Genomic DNA, 27,970 nt, shown 5'->3' with positions numbered 1-27,970 from the left:
ATCCTATTATCAGGGTGTCATGGAGGCAGCTTCCTCCTATTATCAGGGTGTCATGGAGGCAGCTTTCTCCTATTATCAGGGTGTCATGGAGGCAGCTTTCTCCTATTATCAGGGTGTCATGGAGGCAGCAGTATCCTATTATCTGGGTGTCATGGAGGCAGCTTTCTCCTATTATCAGGGTGTCATGGAGGCAGCTTTCTCCTGTTATCAGGGTGTCATGGAGGCAGCTTTCTCCTATTATCAGGGTGTCATGGAGGGAGTAGTATCCTATTATCAGGGTGTCATGGAGGGAGCTTTCTCCTATTATCAGGGTGTCATGGAGGCAGCTTTCTCCTATTATCAGGGTGTCAAGAGGCAGCAGCATCCTATTATCAGGGTGTCATGGAGGCAGCTTTCTCCTATTATCAGAGTGTCATGGAGGCAGCTTTCTCCTGTTATCAGGGTGTCATGGAGGCAGCAGTATCCTATTATCAGGGTGTCATGGAGGCAGCAGTATCCTGTTATCAGGGTGTCATGGAGGCAGCTTTCTCCTATTATCAGGGTGTCATGGAGGCAGCAGTATCCTATTATCAGGGTGTCATGGAGGCAGCTTTCACCTATTATCAGGGTGTCATGGAGGCAGCACCTCCTGCGCCCTTCTCTCCGGTGACTACCTTCCGGACCTGCTCTATCCCTCATACAAGTACGTCATAACTAACACTAAGCTGTGAGGAGCGTCGGGAGAGAATCGGGGCTCGCGCCATGTGGGAGGACGCGGTGACGTCATGAGACGCTGAGCACTGAGAGTATGTGGCACAGCCTGAGCGATCACTTCTCACCCCACGTCCTATACTTCACATAGTTCTCCTGGCCCCGCCCACCTTCCGCACGGCAGTAACAGCCCTGCACGGACAGCCAGCACCTCAGTGTACAGCGGTGCTCGGAGGAGGCGTCCGGTGAGCGCAGACTGGTGAGTGCTGTAGCCAGTTATAGCTAGGTATAGGCGTCTAGTACTGGTCAGCGCCCCAGCTATGTTACGGACCGTTCTTTCTACCTTGCGTTTACCTCATATCGCCATTGTTCTGGTGGGTGTCAGTTCCTGGACCGGGCTCCATAACGGCTGACATATGTCAGAGACTAGCGAGTAGTTAAACGAGGAGTGTTGCTGTACAGAGTGCTGTGTGTGGCCTGGGAGACCTGCAACCTGCACAGACACCTCTGCTCTGGGGAATTGTCAGAGCTCCTTTACCAGTGGCTGCCCAGCAGGAGAGCATTGCTTGTGAGAAGCTGGGACCAGATCTTATTAATGGAGATATGTGGGCACCCGTTGCTTTATATATGGGGTGATGCTTGCCCTAAAGGTTGTTCACAATAGTTATCCTGGTGATCAGCAAATCTGGTGTGAATGGGCGTCTGTAATGGAAAGCTATATGAAAGGGGAGAGCAAGCGATTGTGTTCACGAAGAAATCCCATTGTAACATGGAAATGAGCTCCAATTTGCGGGTGACGTCATTGATCAGCGCCCATGCTGCGGGCGACGTCATTGATCAGCGCCCATGCTGCGGGCGACGTTAATTTATCATCACGTGTAAAATAACCTTTACATTGTGCCACATTCGAAGGGTGTAAGATATCCAGACATAAACCTGAGAAAAAAAAAAAAATATATAATTTCGATAGTATAGGTCTATATAAAATAATGGTGGTTTGGTGTTGTGTAATTTTATTATTATTTTTTTTTTTTTAAACGGGGTTATTCACTTTTTGGCAAAATTTGCTCAGTAAGTCTCTCTCATTGTTCATTGTATGCTGAGACGTAGGAGAACGTCTTGTGCCATTAAACTTGGGCGGTTCCTTGGAGGAATCCCATATGTATTGTCTTCACTAATAATACAGCGGCTTGTGTAACCTTTCTCTAGAAATACAATCACTTTATTCTTTTTCTGAGCTTGTGATCTTGCTTTCTACTAGTAAATGGCAATGTGGGTGCGACGCTGGTGTCATTGACCCTAAAATGCCACTGTGACTGTATTGTGTCTCTAATAATATCCTGGGTGTTCCTGATCCTCTACTTTATGTAGGACCCAGTTATTATCTGAGACACTTTTTTTTTTTTTTTTTTTTTTTTTTTTTTTTTATTTACTCATATTTTTTGTCTTCTGCCAATATGTTCTAATCTATTATGCGGCATATTTAACTATTTCTAACATACAAGTCAGTATGTAAAATGCAGTAAACATGACTTATTGCATTTTCAGAACTTAAAGAAATGTATGAAAAGTACACACACGTGAAAAAGTTTGTCCCCCTCCCTGATTTGTCACACTTAAATGTTTCAGATCACTAAACAAATTTAAATATTATACAGATAACACAAGATGCAGTTTTTAAATTAAGGTCTTTATTGTGGGAAAAAGAAAACCAAACTACCGATCCCTGGGTAAAAAAGTGATTGCCTCCTACCTCCTTTTAAAGCATAAGTTAACTGTGGTTTATCACATCTTTGGGAAGCTGTGTTCAATTTCCCTAGCAACACACAGGCCTGACTACTGCCACACCTGTTCTCAATCAATAAACCACTTAAATAGGACTTGCCTGGCAAAGTGAAGTAGACCAAAAGATCCTCAAAATCTAGACATCATGCTGCGATCCAAAGAAATTCAGGAACAAATGAGAAACAAAGTAATTGAGATCTATCATTCTGGAAAAGGTCATAAAGCCATTTCTAAAGCTTTGGGACACCAGCGAACCACAGTTTGAGCCATTATCCACAAATGGCGAAAACACGGAACAGTGGTAAACCTTCCCCGGAGTGGTCAGCCGGCCAACCAAAATTACCTCGAGCACAGCGACCACTCATCCAAGAGGTCACAAAACACCCCACAACATCCAAAGAACTGCAGGCCTCACTTCAGTTAAGGTCAGTGTTCATTACTCTATCATAAGAAAGAGACTGGGCAAAAATGGCATGCATGGCAGAGTTCCAAGACAAAAACCACTGCTGAGCAAAACGAACTTAAAAGCTCATCTCAGTTTTGCCAAAAAATTCTTGATTGCCAAGACTTTTGGAAGAATGCTCTGTGGAGTGAGGAGACAAAAGTTGAACTTTTTGGAAGGTTTATATCTCATTACATCTGGCGTAGAAGTAACATAGTGTGAAGACACTGGGTCTTCTGTGGTGTAACATTACTCAGACAACACAGTGTGAGGGTAAAACAGCATGGCCAAAGTTTATTGAACCATAAAGCGGACAGTAAACACACAGAACAGTCCCATGAAATACCCAAGATTGTACACAGTCTCACCCTTCTGCTCCGCCTGCCTGGGATAGAACAGCAGGGTACCCCTGACGAAGCTGCGTCTGAGCAGCGTAACGCGTAGGGTCTCTGGTGCCAGCAGGTAATTATTCTTCCATATATTTTTTATTTACTTATTTTCTTGACTTGACCTCTCAGGAATGCCTGGCTTGTTATTTATATGTGGATCAACTGTGCCACGTCATATATGACTTTGGTGACACAATCTGGCCAATACCTCTAAAATATGGGCCCCCATTGCCAATAGACCATCTCTCCTACTCATTCCTTGATTCACTTATATTATTTAGGGGGGTTTGCTTTGTCATAAACACATATTTTGACTGGTTGTGCTGTGCTATTTATAGCCAGGGTTGCTTAGTTGGTCTACATTAATCGAATGTTATATAAGTGATGTAAAATATACCTGTGGCACATAACATAGTGGGGTTTATTGCTATTTTTATGCATATTATCATGAATTCCCCCATATGAAGATTGCACATGGTTTTTGTCTGTTTTAAATGCTTTTAAAAAATTTTTCTTTTGTTGTCTAAATGTAATCATGTAATAAAGATTTTTTTCACTTTTCCAACATTGGGTGTGCATGGTTATATATCCTGAGTCTTTTTCTTCCGAATAATTTTTAGTAAAAGCCTTCCTTCTAAGCTGATGGTGTGACAGAGTCTGAGTGTCCTCTTCTCCTTGATTCTCTGTCCCAAGTCTGACTGCTACAGAAGCACATGTCCCTTTAAAATGGTTACGGTTGTCCATCAAGTACACATTCACAGGTAAGGGGTTAGGGAGGACAGCCTCATGTCTCATTGTTTGAGCATTTAATGAATTTGCTTAGTTTGTCCTCCTGTCTTGTGAGTTAATAAGCCACAAGGTCCACAAATGTTAATAAACATAATTAGCAAACGTTCATTGTTCTAGAATCAGAGAGGAGACAATCAGGGTTATACAAATACTGTTCTGTTCTTATTGACCAGGTACACAAACATTCACAAGTCAACAAACACAATAGTGTATTTCTCTTGGATTAACAAATCTAAATGTCTGGCTTATTAAGATGCTAGGCTGTATCTTCACACATAGCATTTCAGAAAAGGAACATCATACTAACAGTCAAATATGGTGGTGGTAGTGTGATGGTCTGGGGCTGTTTTGCTGCTTCACGACCTGGAAGACTTGCTATGGTAAATGGAACCATGAATTCTACTTTCTACCAAAAAAATATGAAGAATGTCCTGCTATCTGTTCGTGACCTCAAGCTGAAGTGCACTCTGGTTATGCAGCAGGAAAATGATCCAAAACACATCAGCAAGTCAACCTCTTGCTTAATTTTGCTTTTCTTAAGACTTTGGTGTGGCCTAGTCATACTCCTGACCTTAATCCGATTGAGATGCTGTGGTAAGACCATTTTAAAAAGGTGGTTCATGCTCAAAAACCCTCCAATGTGACTGAATTACAACAATTTTGCAAAGATAAGTGGGCCATAATTCTTCCAGAGCGTTGTAAAAGACTCATGGCCAGTTATCGCAAATGCTTAATTGCAGCTGTTGCTGCCAAGGGCAGCTCAACCAGTTATTAGGTTTATGGGGCTATCACTTTTTCACATGGCCCAGTAGGTTCGGATTTCTTTTTCTCTTACTAATAAATGCCTTCATTTAAAAAGTGTGTTTTGTGTTTACTTGTGTTATCTTTAATATTTAAATTATTTTTTTTTGTGATCTGAAACCTTTAAACACCACATCAAACATCTGAAGGCCAACCTGGAACAGTCTGGGGTAATGATTTCAACAAGTACCATAAGCTGCACACTAAACCAAGCAGAGCTTTATGGGCAAAGGCCGAGGAAGAAACCATTGCTGAAGAAAAGACATGCAAAGGAACAACTGATCTTTGCACAAGACTACCTTGACAAACAACAATCCTTCTGGGAAAATGGTCTGTGGACAGATGAAACAAAAATAGAGCTTTTTGGCAATGCAAAGGAACAGTTTGTTTACAGATGGCGCAATGAAGCTTATAAGGAAAAGAACACATTTACCAACAGTTAAGCATGGTGGAGGATCCATAATGCTGGGGGGTTGCTTTGCCACGTCTGGTACTGTAGTCCTTGACCTTATCACAGGATTCATGATATCAGAGAATTATCACAAGATTTTAGAGCGAAATGATCTACCCAGTGTAAGAACTTGGTTTGAGTCGAAGATCATGGGTCCTCCAGCAAGACAATGACCCAAAGCACGCATCCAAAAGTACACAGGAATAGTTAAAAATAAAAAATTCTGTTTTAAAATGGCCAGCAATGAGTCCTGACCTCAATCCCATTGAGAATCTTTGGGGTGAGCTGAAATCTGCTATTGGGAAAAAGAACCCTTCAAACATTCAAGAGATTGAACAAACTACAAAGTAAGAATGGGAGACAATTCCAGCTGAGAAGTGCAAGAAGCTTATAGATGGCTACAAGAAACATTTGGAGGTTGTCAGCAAAGCCAAAGTGTTTGCAACCAAGTATTAATTAGGGGTGCCTTTATTGCTGCACATGCTGTTTATTCTGTTTTTTTCTTTGTTTTTCAACCTCCATGTTGCAATTGCAGTGTTTTATTGTTGTATTACTTTGGACCACTAATTAAAAAATCCTGAGGATATAACTTTGGTACTTTTTTTCATTTTTTTTTCTGAAGATATTATACAGTCTATGGAAAAAACTGAAGGAGTGCCAATACTGGTGAGCAGCACTGTATGTATGAATGTATATGTATGACCCTGGGGTAGAGTGCAATAAAAATATGACAGATGTATCAAATGTGATGCATAAAAATAACTTTGAAGCGCTTTGTTCTGCACGATCTCTTTATGAGGAGGACACTGATAGGTATCCAATAGAGTTGGTTTGGTTTCATTTAACCCCCTCCCTTAAGATGCTTTAGTCAGTTGCAACCATTTCACCTATTTGTATATTCAAACAAATATATAGAGGCCATATGTTAAATCTGCTATTTCCTGCCTGGTCTTGGATCAAGAGAACAGAGATAACAGCCTCCTATATACGGTACATATGATGCTTTTAGTTCAAGTCAGGAGACCCAAGGTCAGCCCAGGAATTGTTGCCGCTAAACGGACCATAAATTAGAACCTCGTGAATTCTCCTAAAGTCTAGGGCTGATCAGGGGAAACCCTTCCGTGTGTTAATTTTAAAATTTCACGACACAATTGGGAGGCACCAATGCCTTAACAACCAGGAACATAATGGGCCCCATATACTATATATAGCGGTCATTGTTTGACTGACAGCCCTTTTTCTCCCGGCTCAGCTATTCACAGGAGCACTTGTGCTGCAGAGAGCTCCTGTGTTTTCTATGAGAGAGCCACTGCCGGACTCCCCTGGTAACGGCTTGCCTTGTTGAGAATAAATTGATCGTCAGTCTGAGCTCAGATAAGGATAGGGAAATGCTAGAAGGTCCCCATACACACTAGACTGTCTGCCAAGCCTGCCGTTATTGGTGTGTTTAGCTGATGTTGGCCTAAAAGGTATGGGGTTTGGGGGTTAAAAAACAAAACCATATTGGGCCAATACATGCAATAATGCTTTTGAAATCCAACCCAAAGCATTATTGAGGTGAATAAAAGGGGTTGTCTGCTATCAAGGAAAAAAGGGCTAATGGATAAGAATGCCATTAAATATTAGCTGCATTACTTGTTCAATCTACATAGTTTCCTGCCATTTTTACTTTGACTTCTTTGGTGCAGTAAGCAATCGCTGGCCTCAGTTGTCACATCACTTCACAGCAGGGAGAATAAAATAATGGCAAAAGGTGGATTATAATTATTCTTTCAAACATTAACGACCCCCAAGAAAAGAGTTTCACCACTAGGCCACTTCACACGTTGATTATGTGGTCAGTATTTTATCAGTATTTGTAAGCCAAAACTAGGAGTGGAACAATCAAAGTAAAAGTCTAATAGAAATACATTACCACGTCTGTGTTTTTCACCCGTGCCTGGTTTTCGCTTACAAATACTGCAAAATATTTAATGTAAAATGGTATCAGGAGAACTTGTTCCACAAAAGTTCAAGCCTCTACATGAGAGCTATATTGCTGGAAAATAAATTCATGGCTCCTGAAATGCTGCTACGCAAACCATTACTTTTAGTTTTTTTTTTTTTTTTTTTTTATAAAACAAAATTGCCCAAAAGTACAAAATGGAAAAGCTGTATTTGTTTGGTATCACTGTATTCATGCCAACCCATAGAATAAATTCAGCAAGCAAAGAGAGTTTTTGTATTTTTTTTGACACAATAACACTTGGTGAACCTGGAGTATTGGAGTCTTCCAAGACCTATGAAAAAAATGTCTGTAGTTCACAAGACCCTTTCTTTTTTTAATCTTATTTATGTAATAGAACAAAATTGGCACCGGTTCTTGCTGTAGCGCATATATATATATATATATATATATATATACATACATACATACATACATACATACATACATACATACATACATACATACATACATACATACATACATACATACATATGTACACCTTCTCATTTAAAGATTTTTCTGTATTTTCGTGACTATGAAATTTGTACATTCACACTGAAGGCATCAAAACTATGAATTAACACATGTGGAATTATATACTTAACAAAAAAGTGTGAAACAACTGAAAATATGTCTTATATTCTAGGTTCTTCAAAGTAGCCACCTTTTGCTTTGATGACTGCTTTGCACACTCTTGGCATTCTCTTGATGAGCTTCAAGAGGTAGTCACTGGAAATGGTTTTCACTTCACAGGTGTGCCCCATTTTTTAAGTATATAATTCCACATGTGTTAATTCATAGTTTTGATGCCTTCAGTGTTAATGTACAATTTTCATAGTCATGAAAATACGGAAAAATCTTTAAATGAGATGGTGTGTCCAAACTTTTGGTGTGTACTGTATGTATCTTTTGGTCCCAGCCTAATGAGTAAGTTGCTTTAAAGGTAATCTGTCACCAGGTTTTTGCATCTGAGAGCAGCCTGATGTGGGCAAAGAGACCCTGATTCCAACGATATATCACTGAGTTCTTAGTTTTAGCAATGCAGCAGAGCTGAGAATGCTAACTCCACCCACACCAGGCTTTGTATGTATATAGTTTATAGACAGTGAGCTGCTTATCACAGGAGGGGGAGGAGTCAAACTAGCATGACACTTTCCGCTGTAGTCCAGGCAATGATAATCACCTGACAATTAAAACCTTCAGTATAAGTAAACAGCACACAGCCTGACGTGACACACTTTGAAATCTGTGTTTTAACCCCCTACCTCATGCTCAGGGCTGTGGAGTCGGTAAGCCAAACCTCCGACTCCACTATACATGGCTCATGTTTAAGTGATAAATTTACTGTACCACAGATTAATCTCAGCTAAAAGTCTAGACCCTTAGATCAGGAATAGGACAGACATTTATAGGACATTTCATAACTTTCCCAAATTCTTATGAAAAAATATTCCCCACAAACTGCATTGAACTACTGCACCCAATTTATTATATATTTTAGGAGTTGGAGTCAGTCCATTTTATACCGACTCCGATTCTGACTCAGACTTCACCAAAATGGATACCGACTCCACAGCCCTTCTCATGCTGTCCTCAGATTACATAGCACACATTTGCTGACATATTCCCTTTTTAACCATATTATTATTTTTTTCTTTTTTTTTTTTTTTTTTTTTTCTTTTGGGATTATTAGTGTCCTCTGAGGTTCCAGCCCAACACCAAGCAGCTCTGCTTCCAGTAGTAACCAGCAGTTACGAGAAGGTACGTGTTTGGGTATATGTGTGAATGTTCCTCCTAGAACTAAGCACTAAAGAAAGGCATTATGTTCAACATAGAAATAATACTAGAGGAATAAAGTAGACAGTGGCCTCTGGAAAACTGTAATATGAAAAGGTCATTGAACAGAGTAGATCTTTGTGCCCTAATTCTATCTGGCAGTTTGTGTTGTGTTTTATGGCATTTTTCGTGTCTCGTATGATTAATTTGCACATATCATTGTTCAGTTTTTCCTTGGCAGTGGTCAGATTTGTGGCGTACATCTAATTACTACATTGATGGTGGGTCAAGAAAACTTTCTCCCTTTTCATCAGCTTTATAATGTGCATACCTTGGGCCAAGAATTTTTGAGCCTACACTGACACTGGCTGTAGTATGTAGAAATTCAACAATACCCTTCTACTATGGGATATGTCCCAATTAGGTAATGCGAGGATGACTCTTTATTTAAATTTACATTTCCTGGGTCTCCTATTGTGCTCGTATAACAAGCTATCAGCATTTCATGGCCATTTATAATTTGCTAGTACTTTACAATCTGCCTCAGTCCTCGACAGAGAATGGGGCTCAGCAAGCATGCACTACTGCAGCATCATTCATACTGGGGACACAGGACCCCTGTTCTTGTGATCAGCTGGTAGGGCCCACAGCGATCAAGCGCTTATCACCTATCCTGTGGGCATGAAAAGACCTCATGGGCATCCACGCGTTCCCCAAGAGGTCTTCATGCTAATGCTGATCTAATATGAGCTTACTCATGCTCACAAACCAACCTTGTATAACCTGGACTACTATTCTTTTGAATGGCCGTCTTGTATGACTACATTTTCTGTGTAGTGGCCACTGCAGGAGAAATGTTTTTGGCTTGTTGGGGCTCCCGTTTTTGCTGAGAACATGACTCGCAACAAATGGCTGATCCTTGCAGTGGCTTATTCCCTGATATGGGTCGTCTTAAGACTTGTGCATGTTTGCACACCGTGGCCTGATCACCACCTTAACATCACAGTTGCTGCTCTTTAAAAATCTGGCTACTGGGGCTTGCGATCTACAGGGAACCTCATCAATTGGTGGCATGACAGTGATTACAACAATTTCCACTTTGGTTGCTCGTGACTGTTTATTTTTTTTCTTCTTTGCCTATTGGGTAAAATTTAATATTGTATGAACATTTTACAACTGCTTACATACCGTATCAATGACATTTATAATTAGTTTTACTGTAGATTATTTGATAAAGACATTGCTACATAATACGAATAAAAAACAATATTGTGCTACCTGTAAACCATATGGCAAGGTCTGCCACCTGCGGCACTCCAGCTGTTGTAGAGCTGTTTGCACCTGGCATGCTCGGGAGCATCACAGCTGGAGTGACGCAGGTTGCTGACCCTTGCCCTAAGGTTTCAGAGGACAGAACTGAAGAATGTAAAAAATGAGAACAAAAACATCCATTTGTTTCTTGCTGTGACCAGCAACATGATCTGGAAACTGCTGGCTGTAAAATACGTAGGTCTTCAGGATTAGCTTTGTTTGAAGCAATGACAAGAGTCTGTATATGCTAATATATTATGTGGGTTTGTTTTTTTTATTTTGCAATTTGTAATAACAGCATCATTTTAATAGCAAGAAATACTAAAGGGGAAAAAAAAACCACTGATACAACTTTATCACTTTATAACTAAAATAAATATATATTCGCCAAATTTAGCAGATGATGCTGCTGCAAATCCACCAAGATTCTGCAGAAAAATCTGCATGTTTCTTCCACAGGGTTGTGAAGTCTGAATCAGAGATGGAATATAAATAAAAATATATATTATTAGTTAATGTATTAACTTTCATAGGAATTTGGACAAGCTGGTAGAACTTTAACATTTCTAAATCTAAGGCCCCCTTCTTTGCTTTGCAAAAAAAAATAATTGTAATTATACTACAGTAAATTTGTTACTAATTAACCATTCATGAGTGTGTGGGGCTAAAGTAGTAAATCTCCACAGCCCTGGTTAGCTATAGATAGACCTGTTGCAGGTTACGTGCTATCTACTTTAGATTTTTTTTTTCTGTAGGGCTGTGTCAGGAATGTGTTGGGTGCGGCTGTGACACATGTATCAATATCACAATGGTCCTAAACTGTGACCCATAGAATATTATATCTGCTGCAGATATGGCTTACAATAATTTCTATATTCGCACAGCTCCACAACTTGTTCCTGAACAGCAGCCCTGGTAAAAAAAAAAAAAAAAAAAAAAAAAGTTCTCTGCTGTTTGGAGCTTTACATAACAAAGTGAACAGTTTAGTATGCATGACACGGCGTCCTTACTGCAAAATGACATAGTAAGGCACCGTAGACGGCCTCTACACAGCAGCAATTCAGTGTACAATGTGGATCAGGATTTTAAAATGAAGTGACACTTTGTAGAATAGTTAAATGTAAGCAGGAAAATGTAATGTACACATTATATAGAGCAGTCATACGCTATGTATACAATATACTGAGGTTACTGTGACTGTTCTGTATGGTTTTTCCCAGTGTCCAGCCAATACAACATCTGTATACCACTGAAGGTTGCTGAATGGATCTGTCATCATAGTTTCACGTGGATCTTAAAGGGGTTGTCCGGGTCTTTTATTTTTGCTAAGAACTGACAAGCAGGTAGTTAACTATTTGCCTGGCGCTGATCTCTGCCGGCTGAGAACGGTCACAGACCACTCCTGCCGGTGATTGTGCATCTTGCATTGACGAAAAGCCAAACCGTTTGAGCCAGAGCACATGTTGGTATAAGTGCAATGCCTAGCTGTGCATTCACACTGTGGCCATTTAATAAGCAGAACCACTTGTAAAATGTCATGTCGACAGAGCAGCGTCTTTTTCACTCTGTTGATGTCAGGCTACTTGCTAACCACAGGTAGCCAGCTGTCAATCGCATGACATTTGCAGTGACACCTTGTCGACAGAGCAGCCAGAAAGAAGGTGTTGCTCTGTTGACGAGGTGAAATGAAGCAGAGGAATTGCCGGCTCAGATTCAAAGATTGGCACCGGACAGAACAGTCAAGTGATTAGTAGTGTTGAGCGAGTATGTTCTATTAACTCTTTCGCCGAGTATGCTCGGGCCGAGCTCCGAGTAGTTACAGCTGCTCGGTGATAAATTATGCACACGGGAGCGATTCAACCTCATCACCGAGTAGCTGTAAATACTCGAAGCTCGGCCCGAGCATACTCGGACAGAACATACTCGCTCAACCCTAGTGATTAGCAACTACCTGCTAGTTCATTCTTAGCCCCATACACAAAAATAATAAGTCCTGGATAACGCCTTGTAAAGACTTTCTTTGTCTGACTACAAACTTGTGACCTTTTTGCTATGTGTTTTGTATACTTTATGGGCCTTGTCCGACAAGGGGGTGTGGCTCTCCCAATTTTTAAGTGTTGTAAATTTTCACTAGACACTTTAAAAACACACCAAGTTCATCAAACAGTATGAACTAATGTGATAAATCTGGAGTATTATATGATGGTTTAGTCTGCGTGGCGTACGAATTAGACAATAGTGATTATATATAATCAATGGGCTGTCTACTAGTGATTTTAGCTTCATTCTGGTGCCCTTTTGTTAGCGGCCAGAGTTAGATATATGTAACCAATATCCCATTGAATGATTTTGTTGTTCAGTTTAACTGTTAGTTTGCGGCAATACTTGCATAATTTTGCAGCGGTCTTGTAGAAATCCTACATATAATAAAGGCAATCCAGCTGAAGCCTCTCCTCACTTAGCCATGTGGCGGGGCATAGTGATCTCTTATCCTGCTGCACACAGGACACAAAAGAGAGACTTCTGCTGCTGCCAGTTGACTTACAGCCATACACAGAACAGTGAGAAAGGGGACATGGCTAAGCTTGTGAGACGCAACATTTTTTTTTTTTTGTTTTTCAGTTTTAACAGAGACAAAATGAAACTGAAAAAAATATGATTATTAGAGCTTTTACTGGGATATTTATTTTGTGAATGTTATTTGGTCCATGTTCCTTTTTAAATATTTTTGTGGATTCCATATTTAGTCAGATATGCAGATTGTTGTGGTGCTTGTATAGAATACTGTTTATAGCTGTAATGTTTACTATACATTATCCTTGCGGATGTTACTGACTAGTACATGGTGGTTCTACTTGATTTAGAGTTGGAGCTGGTCATATTTAAAACAAATCAATTTTCCCTTATCTCCGTCAGCTGCTGTTTAGTAAATCGGCCAAATGCTTATATAAAAGAAAAGGAATGTTAATCTGGGAAAAAAAAATGCATGCCTGCCAGAAATTATACATGAACTATGGATTGAGTTTCCAACAATTTGCGTTTTAAGATCCTCCAAGGTTTGTGTATGTGATGCACTTACACATTGCGCTAATGCGAAATATACGCCTGCCTCACAGGTTGGCACCAGGTCTCTGACTATAAAGCTCTTCGTGCCTACTATAAGGAGATCAGTACTAGGACTGGTTTATCACTTTTCATTGGGATAGCTCATAGACCCCCATTCACCAGACAGAGGACAGTTGTAAAAACACCCTTATTAGATGGCTGATGCCTCCTTGGATTTATGAAGAATGTCACTTATGTTGCTTAGTTACATTTACATGTTCCTAGTAAACAAATGAGGTAACCTAACATTAGTGCTTCCAGTGTTGCAACAGTGAAACTAATAAATGACCTAATTGTGGCCTGAGGTTTTTTTGGTCTTCCTGCTTCCATCCTCTGGAATCTTTTTCCCATACTGGGTGTGTTTAAAAAAAATAAATAAATAAATTAAAGTCTGCGGCTGAAGAAAGATGCACTGAATGTTGCCTGTAGGTTTAGTGCCCCTTTTAAAAGCCCTACTGGCAACATCCACTTCTCAGCTTTCTGCATATAGAGGCTTCCATTGGTGCCGTGGTGGTCTTCATGACAGTATTTTTCTATTGAACAATCTAACCAGAACTCTTTTTAAATCCATATCTTGTACATTGACAAGTTCAAACCCCTTGAACATTACAAAACCATACATATTTGGTGACCGTAATGCGGAAACTGCAGTGTTATCTGTAGTACCAGACACCTATAAACCCAGACAAATTCACCTTTACGTTTTATAGGTTTTGTTCCACTTTCCAAAATTTACTAGTATTTGGACTTTAAAGAAATTGTATACGTGAATGATATTCCAATGGGAATAGCCTATTGTGCCGGACTATACAGAGATTGTCATCATGCACATTGTGTGTGAATCAATCTAGGTGCTACCATTAATCTGAAATTAATACGGCATGCTTTTGGAGGAAACCTGGAAGACATGAAGGAAACCCAACATAAAGAGAGCCTACAAACTCTATGCCGATGCCCTAAGGCAAGGCTGCAAGGCAACCTTCCTAACCATTGAATTAGTGTGAGTATTCTGTACCAGAAAGCCAAGGCTTTTTTCCACAGTTAGTTTGTACCAAGAATGGATCTCATCCCCTGCTGCTGGCAGTCTGACCAATGCAGAGCTCCACTTCAATAGAGTGCAGGTCGAGCGTGCACACACTCACTCGAGTGCTGCTAACAAAGTGCTGTACTCTGGGGTTGGACTCCAATCAATCAGGGAGAAACTCCTACTGCAGGGCTGGTTCACAGTGTTTTAGCCATGGGAGAAACAGTGTTTTACAGCACCAAAATTGTGACTGAGATTTCTGAAATACCATGTAAATGCTGCTTACTTTTTCCTTGCAGTTCTGAAGCATCAAATCGCTTTGTTTTTGTTTTTTAAATCTGGAGAATGTCAGTTTTCTCAGCGTTTTTTAAACGATGCAAATGAATGAGTAAAAAATGTGCATGTTTTTGCTGCAAATACTTAGCGTATGCACATACTTGTATTCTCTTTTCTTATGAAACTGCTACAAACGTTGAGGCTACATGTCACTGGAGGGTTCTGCACTTCTCTCCTACCCATAGTCAGAATAGAGCCCAATTGTTTTTGTAGTAAAAGCAGTATTCCCCCCCCCCCCCTCCCACACCCCTTACGCTCCTTTTTCTTTTTTGTTAGCAGTAGGGTTTTTCATACTTTCACCAGTAGTCACTGCAAGGTTTCACACCTAACTCTTTGGAAGTGCTCTCTGCTGGCAAAGAAACGTGCAGCAAGTTATTGTAGCTTCCACCACTGGTCGCTAACTTGGAAGCACCATTCAGTCAGAATATAGTAGATGTACTGTTGTCTTTAGCTATCCTGCAGGAGAAATGACTGCCTCTTTAGTAGCAATGGTCCTTGGTGCCATTGGTGTACTGTTCAAAGAGCTTGTATTTGGTGGAAGAAGGTCTCTTGTGTCCAGACCTGGTAGTGTTACATTAATCTACATCTAGCCTGAGCTTCTATTCAATCCAGTCTAAGCTCTTACTCAATTACATTATTATTATTATGGGACTAGGCTAATGTGTTATTAATAAAATACAGTAATGACAAATGGTGATCTGTGCTACTGAGGAAAACCGCTTTCAGTGGCATGCAGGCTCACTTAAAGAATTTCCAAGCTAACAATCCAAAGAAAGTAATGAAGTGCTATGAGTAAGTGTTGTAAAGATCTTAACCTGTTACCACATGCCAGGGTAAAGCCAGAATCGTTGCATCGTTGGAAAGTTTGGACAAGAAATCTTAATTCCTGTAAATGTTTGGTAGAGGAGTATTTTTCAAAAAAACCAACTTGTCCAGGAGTGGGGAAAAAAGGCTGCCGAGTAAGACTGTTTTAACAAATAGAAGTCTTAACTTTTATCAATTAACAAAATGAAAAGTGAATGAACAAAAAACCCTGACATTTTAAACAGTCTATATTTATTGTGACCACTTTTTGCCTTCAAAACAGCATCAATTCTTCTACGATCGATTTTATAGGATTATAGTCTGGTGTATGAGTAACCAATTACGTAACATGATGATTTTCCTATCTATGTTGAAATGGTTATTAAATTTAATTGAAAGATCTATGTAGGAGTCTTAAAACTGGGTGAAGAACAGCCAAACTGTTACAAAAGGTAAAGTTGTAGAAGACTGTCTAATGTCACGTCAAACACTATGGCAAGACTAAAAGCAGCAAGAAGACACAAGATGGTTATACTATATCAGGAAGATCTCTCCCAGGCAAAGATTTCAAATGACACTGGGGTTTTAAGATGTTCTGTTTAAGCTCTTTTGAAAAGGCACCAAGAAATAGGCAATAGTGTAGTGGAGCAGATAAGAAGACTCATTTAGGCTATGTGCACACGATGCAGAAATGAAGCAGAAAATTTCTGCATCATTTCTGCATCTCCCTGGCAGAAAAAACGCATGCAGATTGTGCATGCGTTTTTCCTGCAGAATACATGCGGATCCACATGCAGATTCACATGCGTTTCCGCATGCAGATTGACAAGCGCTTTCCAGGCGATTTTAGCATCACCTGGAAAGTGCTTGACAACTAGGTCACACTATATAAATCCATGCAAACAGCATGGATTTATATAGTGTGACCCGAGAGAGTGTATATACTTACCTCCGATGGCCCGTGCTGTCCTGCTCACTCCGTTCTCCCGGCTGCCGGCAACTTTGAATTGAAAGACCTGCCGACGTCAGCGTCACGTGACCCGTCACATGACTCTGACGTCACCGCAGGTCCTACAACTCACTGCAAGTGCCGGGAAGCAAGCAGGAGCGCTGCGCGGGCCGACAGATGGTAAGTATATATATATATATTTTATTTTATTCTTGTTTTTACAGCTTTTTTAATGGTACCTGGGTGTGGATGAGACTCTCCTCTCCTCCACACCCGGGTACCATCCGCACATTAGAACGCACCAATTACGCAAGTACAGATGCAGTCTTGTGGAATTGGCGCGTTCTAATGCAAGTCAATGGCGGCGAAAACGCCGCGTTTCCGCAAAATTAAATGACATGCTGCGGATTTTTGAGCGCAGCGTTTACGCTGCGGAAAAATTCGCATCATGGGCACAGCACATGCGGATTTCAATTGGGGAACATTGCTTCCCTTCTACCATGCGTTTTTCATGCGTTTCCGCAACTGCAAAAACGCCGCGGAAACGCATGAAATACGCATCGTGTGAACTCAGCCTTATGCTTCCAACACTTCAAAATCAAATGTTCAGCAGTGCCTTCAGCTCAGGACTGGCAGCAACCAGTGGGTCTCAGCTACACCCATCTACTATTCAAAGAAATTTGGCAAGAGATGGTCTTGCAGCCAAAAGTCATACCTTCGAAATGGAAACAAGGCCAAGTGAATTTGAAATATTCAGCTGTAACAAAAGCAGTTTTTGTTGAAGAGCTGTATAGGGGTGCAGTAATGAGCGCATGCAGGTAAGTGAAACATGGTGGAGATTGCTTCCACGTTTGTGGCTGCATTTCAGCAAATGGAGTTGGGGATTTGGTTAGATTTAATGGTGCACTGAATGCTTAGAAAAATGGGCAGATATGATACTTATCCATCATCCAATACCATCAGGGAGGCATCTGGCTCCAAATTTATTCTGCAGCAGGACAATGACCCCAAACATACAGCAAATGTTATGTCTTCTTTTATGTTAAAAATAGTTATCCTAGAAGTGGTGATATGGCTCCCACAAAGCCCTGATCTCAACATTATCAAATCTTTCTGGGATTTCATAAAGAGACAAGGATTTGCACAAACCTAAATCCACAGAAATTCAGTTTGGAACAACCTCCCTGCCGAGTTCCTTCAAAACTTTTGCAAGTGTACCTAGAAGAATTGATTCTGTTTGGAAGGCAAAGGGTGGTAATACCAAATATTGATTTTTGATTTAAATTTCTCTGCTGCTCAGTCACTTTGCATTTTATTAATTGATAAACTATAAAAGGGGTTTTCCACTACTCGGTCATCCCATTCTCAATCCCTTTTTCCCTCAGTATAATAGCGCCTTATGCTCTCCCGGGGCTTTCATGACATTGGTCGTAGGAAACGTGACAATCAGCGCTGCCTTCACTCTTCCCAGAATCCGACATCGGGAGGTAGTGAGAGCAGCTGCAGCTTACTTCCTCCGGATGTCTGATTTGAAGTGAAGCCAGCACTGGTTGGCAGCAGGGATACTGTGACAGCCAGTGGTGACAGAAGTGAGCATAAGGTGTTATTTTCTTGGGTGGAATCTTGGAAATTGACAAGAGGTTGTCTGAGTAATGGACGATCCCTTTAACACTTCTAACTTTGCAGCATTTTTTCAATATATGCCTAAAACTTTTGAACATTACTGTGTATGTAATGTACTTGATTGCTTGGTTTTTTACATACATTTGTCTTTTTACAGTTAAAAGATGCCCAATTGGGGAGGCGGAAACAAATGTGGGGCCTGTGGCTCAACTGTGTACCATGCTGAAGAGGTGCAGTGTGATGGCAAGAGCTATCATAAGTGCTGCTTCCTTTGCAGTAAGTATTTTTATCATCGGCTTTGTGTGTATCTATATGCTATCATTTTATGGGATTTGTTGCTATAGTTACTGACCATTCTACACACGAGCAAAAGGACAAAGTTCTACAATGATGTCTCAAAAAATAATCAGTTTTTTTTTCACGATGCAAGAAGTTTTCAAAATTCTCTTCCCTCTGTAAATTGTAATGTGTTCTGTGGGCTGGTAACACAAATCAGCCTGTGGGGATTAGGGCTGCTTAAGGGGTGGAATGTGAGAACAGTGAGGGGTCATGGCATTTACTTGGCACTCGTAGCACAATTATATTTTGTTTAATGACTCCAAACTTGTAATTTTCCCACTGAAAAAATGTTGCTGGAAGCAGAACGTTCAGTCCTCTCTGACTGCTTGCAAACTGCACACATTTTCCACTTGTTGAATGCCACCATTATACTGGTCTGAGCCCACAACCATAATTGTTGGTTGCTTTTTTCCACTGTCATAAAAATGTAGTTTAATCTATGAAATGCTCCTAACCAGCATGACAGAACTTGCTCAAGTAATGCTGGTGTGCACAATAAGCTTAACTATGAGCCAAACTTCTAGGTCCGTCTGCATAGAAGAAAAATTTTTCTTGAATGTATAATATGGGAATTTCTGGGGTGCGAATATTTCATTTTCCGTATAAAATAACATGGGTGGTTTATGTAACACTGAAACATAGTATAATGAGCAGGTATTCACTGTTCTAATTTTATTATGGCCCAGCTTCTCTGTATTGAAAATCTCTTTGCTCTCAATGAATAAAAACATTTCCATTAAAATCCTGAGGCAGGAAGTCTGTCCTAGGCTTATTCTGCCCGCAAAGCAGTGTGTATGATTGCAGCAATATTATTCTCTGAAATTCTCATGGTGTTTCAAAGTATACTTTAAAGATCCGGCCAACCCAAGGCCTTTTACAGCCTTTGTAATAGAAAGTGGAATTACTGGCACCTCTATAGTCCTACGAATGCATAAATCTCATGAGGTGTTTATTTATTTTTTTATATATCCTACAATCATCCTCTCACCCAAACCCACACCATCAGTAACTCTTGCTTTACTAACATTCCTGATTTTAATCCATCCTATTTGTAATGGTTTTAGTGTACATATTTATGCCACGGACTAAAACCTTTAACCTAATTTGTAGCCTGTGAAAAGTTACGAGACTTTATTTTATGAGACAGTAGCGATTTCCTTGAGCACCACGACAATTTGTTCTGTTGAGTTCCGTATTAATAGTGAACGCCTGTGATGTTGTTGGTTTTCATTGGAGGACATTCCTTAACTCCTTAGTGACCACTAGACGTCTTTTTACTGACCTGCGATATAAGACTAGCGTTCCCTGACAGGTGACAATCCTACAGCTGTCACCTGCACAATATAGCTGACAACTTGCTGCTTCAGCCATGATCAATGTTCGCACCGACCATGAACGTTTAACCCCTTAGATCCTGCTGTCCATAGTGACTACGGAATCTAAATGGTTAACGTGTGTGGGGGCTCCCTCTTTAACCTCATTGGCACCCTGAGATCTTGATTGTGTGGTCCTGATGTTTGCCTTGGCAGTTCATGGCCAAATAACGGCCTTACTGTCTGCCGGCTATAGCGGCCTGTACAGTAGTTATCAAAATTTAGGTGGTAAAAATAAACTTTTTCATTCTTGTTATGCCACTTTCCATTACTTCCTGAAAAGAACAAGAAGGGTTAATGAACTACCTGAAAGCAATTTTAAATATGTTGAGGGTTGCAGTTTTTAACCCCTTTTAAAGCCCAAGACGTATTAATACGTGTCTGCGCCCTGGGCTTTAAGAGCCTGACGCATATTAATACGTCTTTGCGATCGCCGCCGGCCATCAGCTGATAGCACCGGGTGTCAGCTGTGACAATGTGCAGGGAGCGGTCCCGCACTTCTCCTGGCACATTAACCCCCGCAATGCTGCGATCGAAGTCGAGATACTCTCCTCTCCTGCCGGCCTCCAGCGCCGTCTGCCGCGGCTTCCCGGATGTTGCCATGATGACCCAATGTCGTCATGACAACATCTGGGTCACCAGACAGCAGGAAGATATTTTGGTCATGCGCAGTGCATGACCAAAATATCTTCTGCATCTGCAGAACTGACAGCCTGTATAGCACAGGGATGGTGCATTCCTGTGCTATACAGACGATCAGAATAAAAAAAGTGAAAGTCCCATAGTGGGACAAAAGAATGAAAATAAAATAAGTGTCAGAGTGAAAAAAAAAAAAAAAAATAATTGTACAAATATTAAAAAAAATAATCCACCAAAAATAAAAATATAATGTACCCATCAATAAATATTCTGAAAAAAAAACAAAACAATAAAAGTACACATTTGGTATTGCCGCGTCCGGAACGACCTGACCTATAAAACTCTCCCACTAGTTAACCCCTTTAGAGAACACGGTAAAAAAATAAAAAACGAAGCAAAAAATAATGCTTTATCATACCGCCAAACAAATAATGGAATAACACGCAATCAAAAAGACTAATATAAATAAAAATGGTACCGCTGAAAACGTAATTTTGTCCCGCAAAAAACAAGCCGCGATACAGCTCCATCAGCCGAAAATGAAAAGTTATAGCTCTCAGAATAAAGCGATGCAAAAAAATAATTTTTTTCTATAAAATAGCTTTTATTGTGTAAAAGCGCCAAAACATAGAAAAATGATATAAATGTGGTACCGCTGTAAACATACTGACCCAAAGAATAAAGCTGCCTTATAAATTTTACCACACTCGGAACAGCATAAAAAAAGTAAAAAATAAATTCCTGAATTGTTGGTTTGTTTATTCTGCCTCCCAAAAATCGGAATAGAAAATGATATAAAAATGTCACGTGCCTGAAAATGGCACCAATAAAAAAACGTCAACTCATCCCGCAAAAGACAAGCAGTCACATGACTGTCGGCCAAAATATGGAAAAATTATAGCTCTCAAAATATGGCGATGCAAAAACTAGATTTTACAAAAAATGCGTCTTTTAGTGTGTGACAGCTGTCAATCATAAAAACCCGATATGATTCTGGTATCGCTGTAATCGCACCGACCCGAAGAATAAAGTCGTCTAATCACTTATACCGCACGAGGAACGTCGTCAAAAATAAACTCTCGGGTTGGGGTTGGGGTTAGGGTTGGGATTTTTTTCAAAAGTAAAAAAAAAAAATGACGATATGGCGACTAGTGTTGAGTGCAAGTGCTCGCTACTTGAGTTTGCATCGGGTGCTCGAGTGACATGCTTGAGTCTCCGCCCCATATGCGGCCAAAAAACCTCAGAGATTGCCTGCCATGCACAAGCGATCCCCCACATGTTTTTTTGGGGGGTGTCTGATAACTGTGAAACATGCGGGCGGGGACTTGAGCATGTCACTCGAGCACCTGCGATATATGGTGCATACCTGAGTACCTGATGCAAACTCAAGTAGCGAGCACTTGTGCTCAAGACTAATGACAACTTATTCAATATGATGACCTAATGTTATCAAATTCTGTGTCATACCTCTGGGTTCAAAATGTTCCCTTGATAAAATCCTTGAGGGGTGTAGTTTCCAAAATGGGTTCACTTGTGGGGGGTTTCCACTGTTTAGGCACATCAGGGGCTCTCCAAACGCGACATGACGCCCGCTCTCGATTCCAGCCAATTTTGCGTTCAAAAAGTCACAGTGCTCCTTCCCTCCTGAACTCTGCTGTGAGCCCAAACACCATATTTTCTCCACATATGGGGTATTGGCGTACTCGGAAGAAATTGCACAAAAGTTTTTGGGGTCCATTTTCTCCTCTTACCCTTGTGAAAATAAAAAATTGGGACTAAAACATATATTTTTTTTTTATTTCACAGCTCCATGTTATAAACTTCTGTAAAGCACTTGGGGTTTCAGGGTGCTCACCACACATCTAGATAAGTTCCCTGAGGGGTCTAGTTTTCAAAATAGTGTCACTTGTGCGGTGTTTCCACTGTTTAGGCACATCAGGGGCTTTCCAAACGCAAGATGGTGTCTGCTTATTATTCAAGCAAATTTTACAATCAAAAAGTCAAATGGCGCTCCTTCCCTTCCGAACCCTGCCGTGCGCCCAAACAGAGTTTTTTCCCCACAGAGTATCTGTGTGCTCAGGGGAAATTGCACAACAAATTTTGGGGTCCTTTTTTTCCTTTTACCCCTGCGAAAATAAAAAAAAAATTGGGTCTAAAGTAACATTTTTGTGAAAAAAGTTAAATGTTTATTTTTTTCTTCCACATTCCAAAAATTCATGTGAAGCACCTGAAGGGTTAATAAAGTTCTTGAATGTGGTTTTGAGCACCTTGAGGGGTGCAGTTTTTAGAATGGTGTCACTTTTGGGTATTTTCTGTCATAAAGACCCCTCAAAGTGACTGACTTCAAATGTGATGTGGTCCCTAAAAAAAAAAAAAAAAAAAAAAAAAGTTTTTTTGTAAATTTTGTTGGAAAAATGAGAAATCGCTGGTCAACTTTCAACCCTTATAGCTCCCTAATAATAAAAAAAACAAAACAAAGTTTTGGTTCCAAAATTGTGCTGATGTAAAGTACATATGTGGGAGAAATGTTGTTTATTAACTATTTTGTGTGACATATCTCTCTGATTTAAGGGCATAAAAATTAAAATTTTGAAAATTGCAAAATTTTTAAAAATTTTCACTAAATTTTCATTTTTTTCACAAACGCAAGTGATATCGAGTAAATTTTACCCCAATCATGAAGTACAATATGTCACGAAAAATCAATCTCAGACTCGGGGGAATCCGTTGAAGCGTTCCAGAGTAATTACCACATAAAGTGACAGTGGTCAGATTTGTAAAAATTGGCCTGGTCATTAACGTGCAAACTACCTTGGGTTGTAAAGGGGTTAAAATGGTATCACTTTTGGGTGGTTTCCAACATATAGGCCCCCCAAAGTCACTTCAAAACTGAACATGTCCCCTATAAAAAATATTTTTTGTAAATTTCCATGAAAAATTACTGCGACATTTTTAAACCTTCTAAAATGCTAACAAAATAAAACACTTCACAAATGGTGGTGATGTAGAACAGACATGAGGGAAATGTTATTTGTATGGTATGAGTAGCTATCGGCATTAAAGGGATAGTAATTCAAAGTTTGAAAATTGCAATTTTTAAAACCTTTTTGTGAAATTTCTGATATTTTTTATAAATAAACGCAAAACATATCAACCTAAATTTACCATTATTATAAAGTCTAGTGTCACAAAAAGACAATCTCAAAATCAATGGGATATGTTGAAGTATTCCAGAGTTATTACCACATAAAGTGACACTGGTCAGATTTCAAGAAATTGGTCCGGTCATTAAGGGGTCAAGGTAATGTGGACAACCCTGGTTCAAATTAAGTAGTCCCCTTTTGTAAAATAAAAACGCCATATACTCGCCTCCTTCACTGGGGCTGCTCCAGCAATGTCAGCTTCGCGTCTTTTGGGGCTAGCGTGACATGTTATGCCACGTGAGCCCTACAGCCGGTTAGCATTTAATATTTCCATTTGTCCGAGGTTCACACCTTCAAACTTCAGACAATTGAAAGTAGAAGATGCACAACAGCATTGATTAGCTCAACAAAGGCAGTTCAGGATGTGAGTGTGTTGTAAAATAAGCACAATAACTGCTTCATTTAAAAAGGGGTTGTCCAGGTAGTGGACAACACTTTTACATTTCCCATTTCTAATAATCCAGAATGTTTAGTTATTTAAACAAAGTGTTTTTTTTCGTTTCAGTGGTTTGCAGAAAAAATCTTGATAGCACAACAGTGGCTATTCATGAGAATGAGATTTACTGCCGTTCCTGTTATGGGAAAAAATATGGGCCCAAAGGTTATGGCTACGGGCAAGGTGCTGGCACACTGAATATGGACAGAGGTGAACGACTGGGCATTAGACCTGAAGAGTAAGTCAATATTTCATTACTGCACAGCTAGCTATATGCATTAAATTGTGTACTACTAAGTATCTTGGAATCTTTTTCTAATACTTGTAAAAAGATAAGTAAACAACCTTACATGATCATTGTAAAATGCATAGAAGTTAGAACGAATTAAACTTGTAAATCAAGGTACTCTGTGTGAACAATTCTGTCTGTGATCGAACTCTTAACCCAATTTGCTCTTATATCAAATTATATTTCCCCATTGAAATAGTATTAATCTGTTTCAGACTCACAAAAACACACCATTTTTTTTTTAGGTGTTTTTACATAAGAAACGTTAACTTTATTAACAAATACAGTAATGTACAGTATGAAACTTAAACATGTAAAAACTATTGTACTGTGTTTGTATTTTTGTCTTCACTTTAATCCTCTTCACATATTAAATATACCAAATATTGAACCCTAAAGCCACCACTCCAAAAAGTCAGAGTGCACATAATAGTGCAGTATACTGTACTTTGCTGCACATGTGAAATAACATACTGCCACAGAAAAAAATAGCAGAAGCATAAAGTAAAAATAACAATTATCCTATGTACAGCCCCATGTCAAATAAATGCAGTGCTAAAAATAGTCCATCCCAGGAAAATGTTTCACAATAAACAGCAATGACAGAGATACTTGCACGGCAGGATAACCACATGGTGAGTGACCTGTTCGCTCGCTGGAAACTCGGATCTCTTCTCGCATCATAAAATAACCAAGTGACTGCTCTTATCTTGTAAAATTCACAAGTAGATGATCGTGCAGTACATCCAAAATTTTGCTAGGGGTCTGTGCTAAATCACTATGTAATAGAGGTGAAGGGGAGGGTTGCATTGTGACCCTGATGGTACCGCGACAAGCAAGTTGCACGAAGGCCAACTGCGTCTTAAAAATACGTTGGTTGAAGCTAATATTCTGTCTGGTCCACAATATAAATAACTATCGTGTGTGTATACGTGTTACACTACTCCTTTAACCCTTAGAAAACTTATAGTCTAGTAAAATAAAAATACCTTTTGGACTGTTGCAGATCACAACAATCGCGTTCCAGTGCCTCTGCTAATCCTTCAAAGTTTGCCCAGAAGTTTGGAGGATCTGATAAGTGTCCCAGATGTGGTGAATCCGTATATGCCGCAGAGAAAGTAATGGGAGCTGGGAAGGTAGGAGACTAAACCAGTGTGTGGTTCTAAGTTTTCACACGTTCTGAATGAATTCTACAAGTTTGAGTCCAAAGCATTTGGTATGTAAGGGTAACGAGTTGTCCAGTTGAAGGAAAAAAAAATGTTTAGGGAGGTATTTATTTTTCTTGGTCACATCTAATGTCCCTGTACTGTAAAAAGGTGCCTTGATCATCACATACCTGCAGTTGTCTTAGGTACTAGTAGCTCTACTTCAGTTTGTCATGTGAGCGGTGTGTGCGTGAGCGTGGCGGGGTGGTGGTTGATTTCAGTTGCTAAACCAGCACTGACTGTCAGTGTATTGGCATAACATAAGGGGGCTGGCTTGTTTTTCAACCCTGATTATATGCTGATACTAAACAGTCTGTTGTATCAAGGATAAGCTGGACGTAGAGCTGATACCCCAACATGATATGACCAAAAATATCAGCTCCCCAAACCCTCAGAGGTCTCAGAAAATGGCAACACACACTTTTTTTTTCTATATTATATTTTTTTTTTTTTTTTTTTTTTTTTTTTTTTTTTTTTTTTTTATCACCATAATCATACTGACCGGAAGAGCCATGTTGCCAGTTCAGTTAAACCATACAGTGAAAGCTGTTAATGCCTAAATAAGCAACAACAAAAAAATGGAATTGCAGGTTTTATTTGCCATATCACTGCTCTTAGAATTTTTTTTATCCAGATGATGACAGAAAATTATTTACTCTTGGGGGCAAAAAAGGAGTAAAAAGAAAATAAATGTTAAAGCCAAAATAGTCTGTGGCAGGAAAGTATTAAAGGGGTAATCCGGCTCTGCTCACTTCCGCATTGGGAGGGGTGTGGGTCTGGTGATGGTCTATAGCTATCTGGCGTTTTGCATCTGAGCAGCTGGTATCTCACTTGTCCTATTCATATATCGTGTTTTTGTGTATAATTCTGTATCAGTTTATACATTAACCAACCTCTCTCTCTCTAGCCATGGCATAAGAATTGTTTCAGATGTGCAAAATGTGGTAAGAGTCTAGAATCTACAACTTTGACTGAAAAGGATGGGGAAATCTATTGCAAAGGTGAGATGACTTGAATGCCAGCATTTGATATTTTGCATGCCATTACCATTGTATGAATTGACCGTACAAGGAAACTAGAACTTAAAGGGAACCTGTCACCAGTCTTGTCACACAGCAGCTAAAAATATCCCCTTATTCAGGGTCTGTGCTGCATTCCCTAAATCCTTATATGACCCCCCCCTGTATAACCCCGAAAAACTTTAATTGCACCAGTGCTGTATGATGATCGAGTCCAATGAGCATGGCTTCGGGCCTCTCTACAACACCTCCCCGGCTGCTGCTCGTTGTCGCGTCTCACGCCTGTGTAGTACGCTTCGCCCAACTGCGGGCAAAGCTGAAAAACTGAAGTGCGCATGCACTGGCACACGTCTTTCCATCTCTCATACCGGCAGTATTTTGTGGCCAATGCTGTGCGCATGCGCACTTCTGTTTTTCGGCTTTGCCTGCAGTTGGGCAAAAACATACTGTGCAGGCGTGAGATTTCTCACGGTGATGAGGATAACGCAGGATGCAGTTGATGTTTGACATGAACCTGTTGCTTGCTCGACTAAGGGCTGGTGTTTTGACACTTTAAATATGACAATGGATGACTGCTTTAAGTAACCTGCAAGAATGCTGTGACCTCCTATTGTGTTGTCAGGCTATAAAGAAGACGCAGGATGTTAATGGCTTATAAAGGAAGCTATACATGGGATACACCTTTTAATTTGTGTATGCATGCTCATTCATTGGTTTCATGCTGTACTGGTGACATTTTTAAGTATCACATATATAATTACGACACAATCTATGACTTAAGTTGCTCTTAGAGCAAACTTAATGCCTTCATCCTTCTTTCTTTTAGCTTGCTATGCAAAAAATTTTGGACCAAAAGGTTTTGGATACGGACAAGGAGCTGGAGCGCTTGTCCATGCACAGTGAAGACCAGCTAAAAGGATCAGATTACAGAATATTTACTGACCACCTCATAGAGTTTTATTACTAAGCAAATCTGTCATTCCAAAATTTTACTAATCACTGTGAAGTTGTGCCTAATTTTTTTTTGTACTAGACAAATATTTGCATTTGTCCATTGTTAAATTAAACCTCTGTAGATTTTTTTTTTTTTTTTTTCCAACAAGAATATTTCCTGTTGTAACATGAGAATAATATGTTTTTACATGTTTTTTCTATTCTTTCTTTTTACCTTTAATATCAAAATAAACTTCAGTGTGTTGACTACA

General features: G+C 39.9%; 1 protein-coding gene across 3 annotated transcripts; it reads left to right on the top strand.

Annotated features, from left to right (window-relative positions):
- The first annotated feature begins 784 nt into the window (after nucleotides 1–784).
- On the top strand, nucleotides 785–27,970 carry CSRP2 (cysteine and glycine rich protein 2). 3 transcript variants are annotated; one of them, XM_073651832.1, is made up of 8 exons: nucleotides 785–949; nucleotides 5,970–6,013; nucleotides 9,028–9,095; nucleotides 18,420–18,538; nucleotides 24,322–24,490; nucleotides 25,548–25,677; nucleotides 26,654–26,747; nucleotides 27,592–27,970. In XM_073651832.1, the coding sequence occupies exons 4-8, from the start codon at nucleotides 18,427–18,429 to the stop codon at nucleotides 27,666–27,668; spliced, it is 582 nt and encodes a 193-aa protein (XP_073507933.1). In that variant the 5' UTR covers nucleotides 785–949; nucleotides 5,970–6,013; nucleotides 9,028–9,095; nucleotides 18,420–18,426; the 3' UTR covers nucleotides 27,669–27,970. The 3 variants fall into 3 exon arrangements, with proteins under 3 accessions (XP_073507933.1, XP_073507934.1, XP_073507932.1); XM_073651831.1 differs by lacking the exon at nucleotides 5,970–6,013 and having other exon boundaries at nucleotides 787–949; XM_073651833.1 differs by lacking the exons at nucleotides 5,970–6,013; nucleotides 9,028–9,095.

This window comes from Phyllobates terribilis, unplaced genomic scaffold, assembly GCF_046119375.1.
Source record: "Phyllobates terribilis strain yellow unplaced genomic scaffold, ASM4611937v1 Scaffold_11__3_contigs__length_659146591, whole genome shotgun sequence".
NCBI lineage: Eukaryota > Metazoa > Chordata > Amphibia > Anura > Dendrobatidae > Phyllobates > Phyllobates terribilis.
Note: the sequence above shows the minus strand (reverse complement) of the source record. Positions and strands in the feature narration are given on the sequence as shown.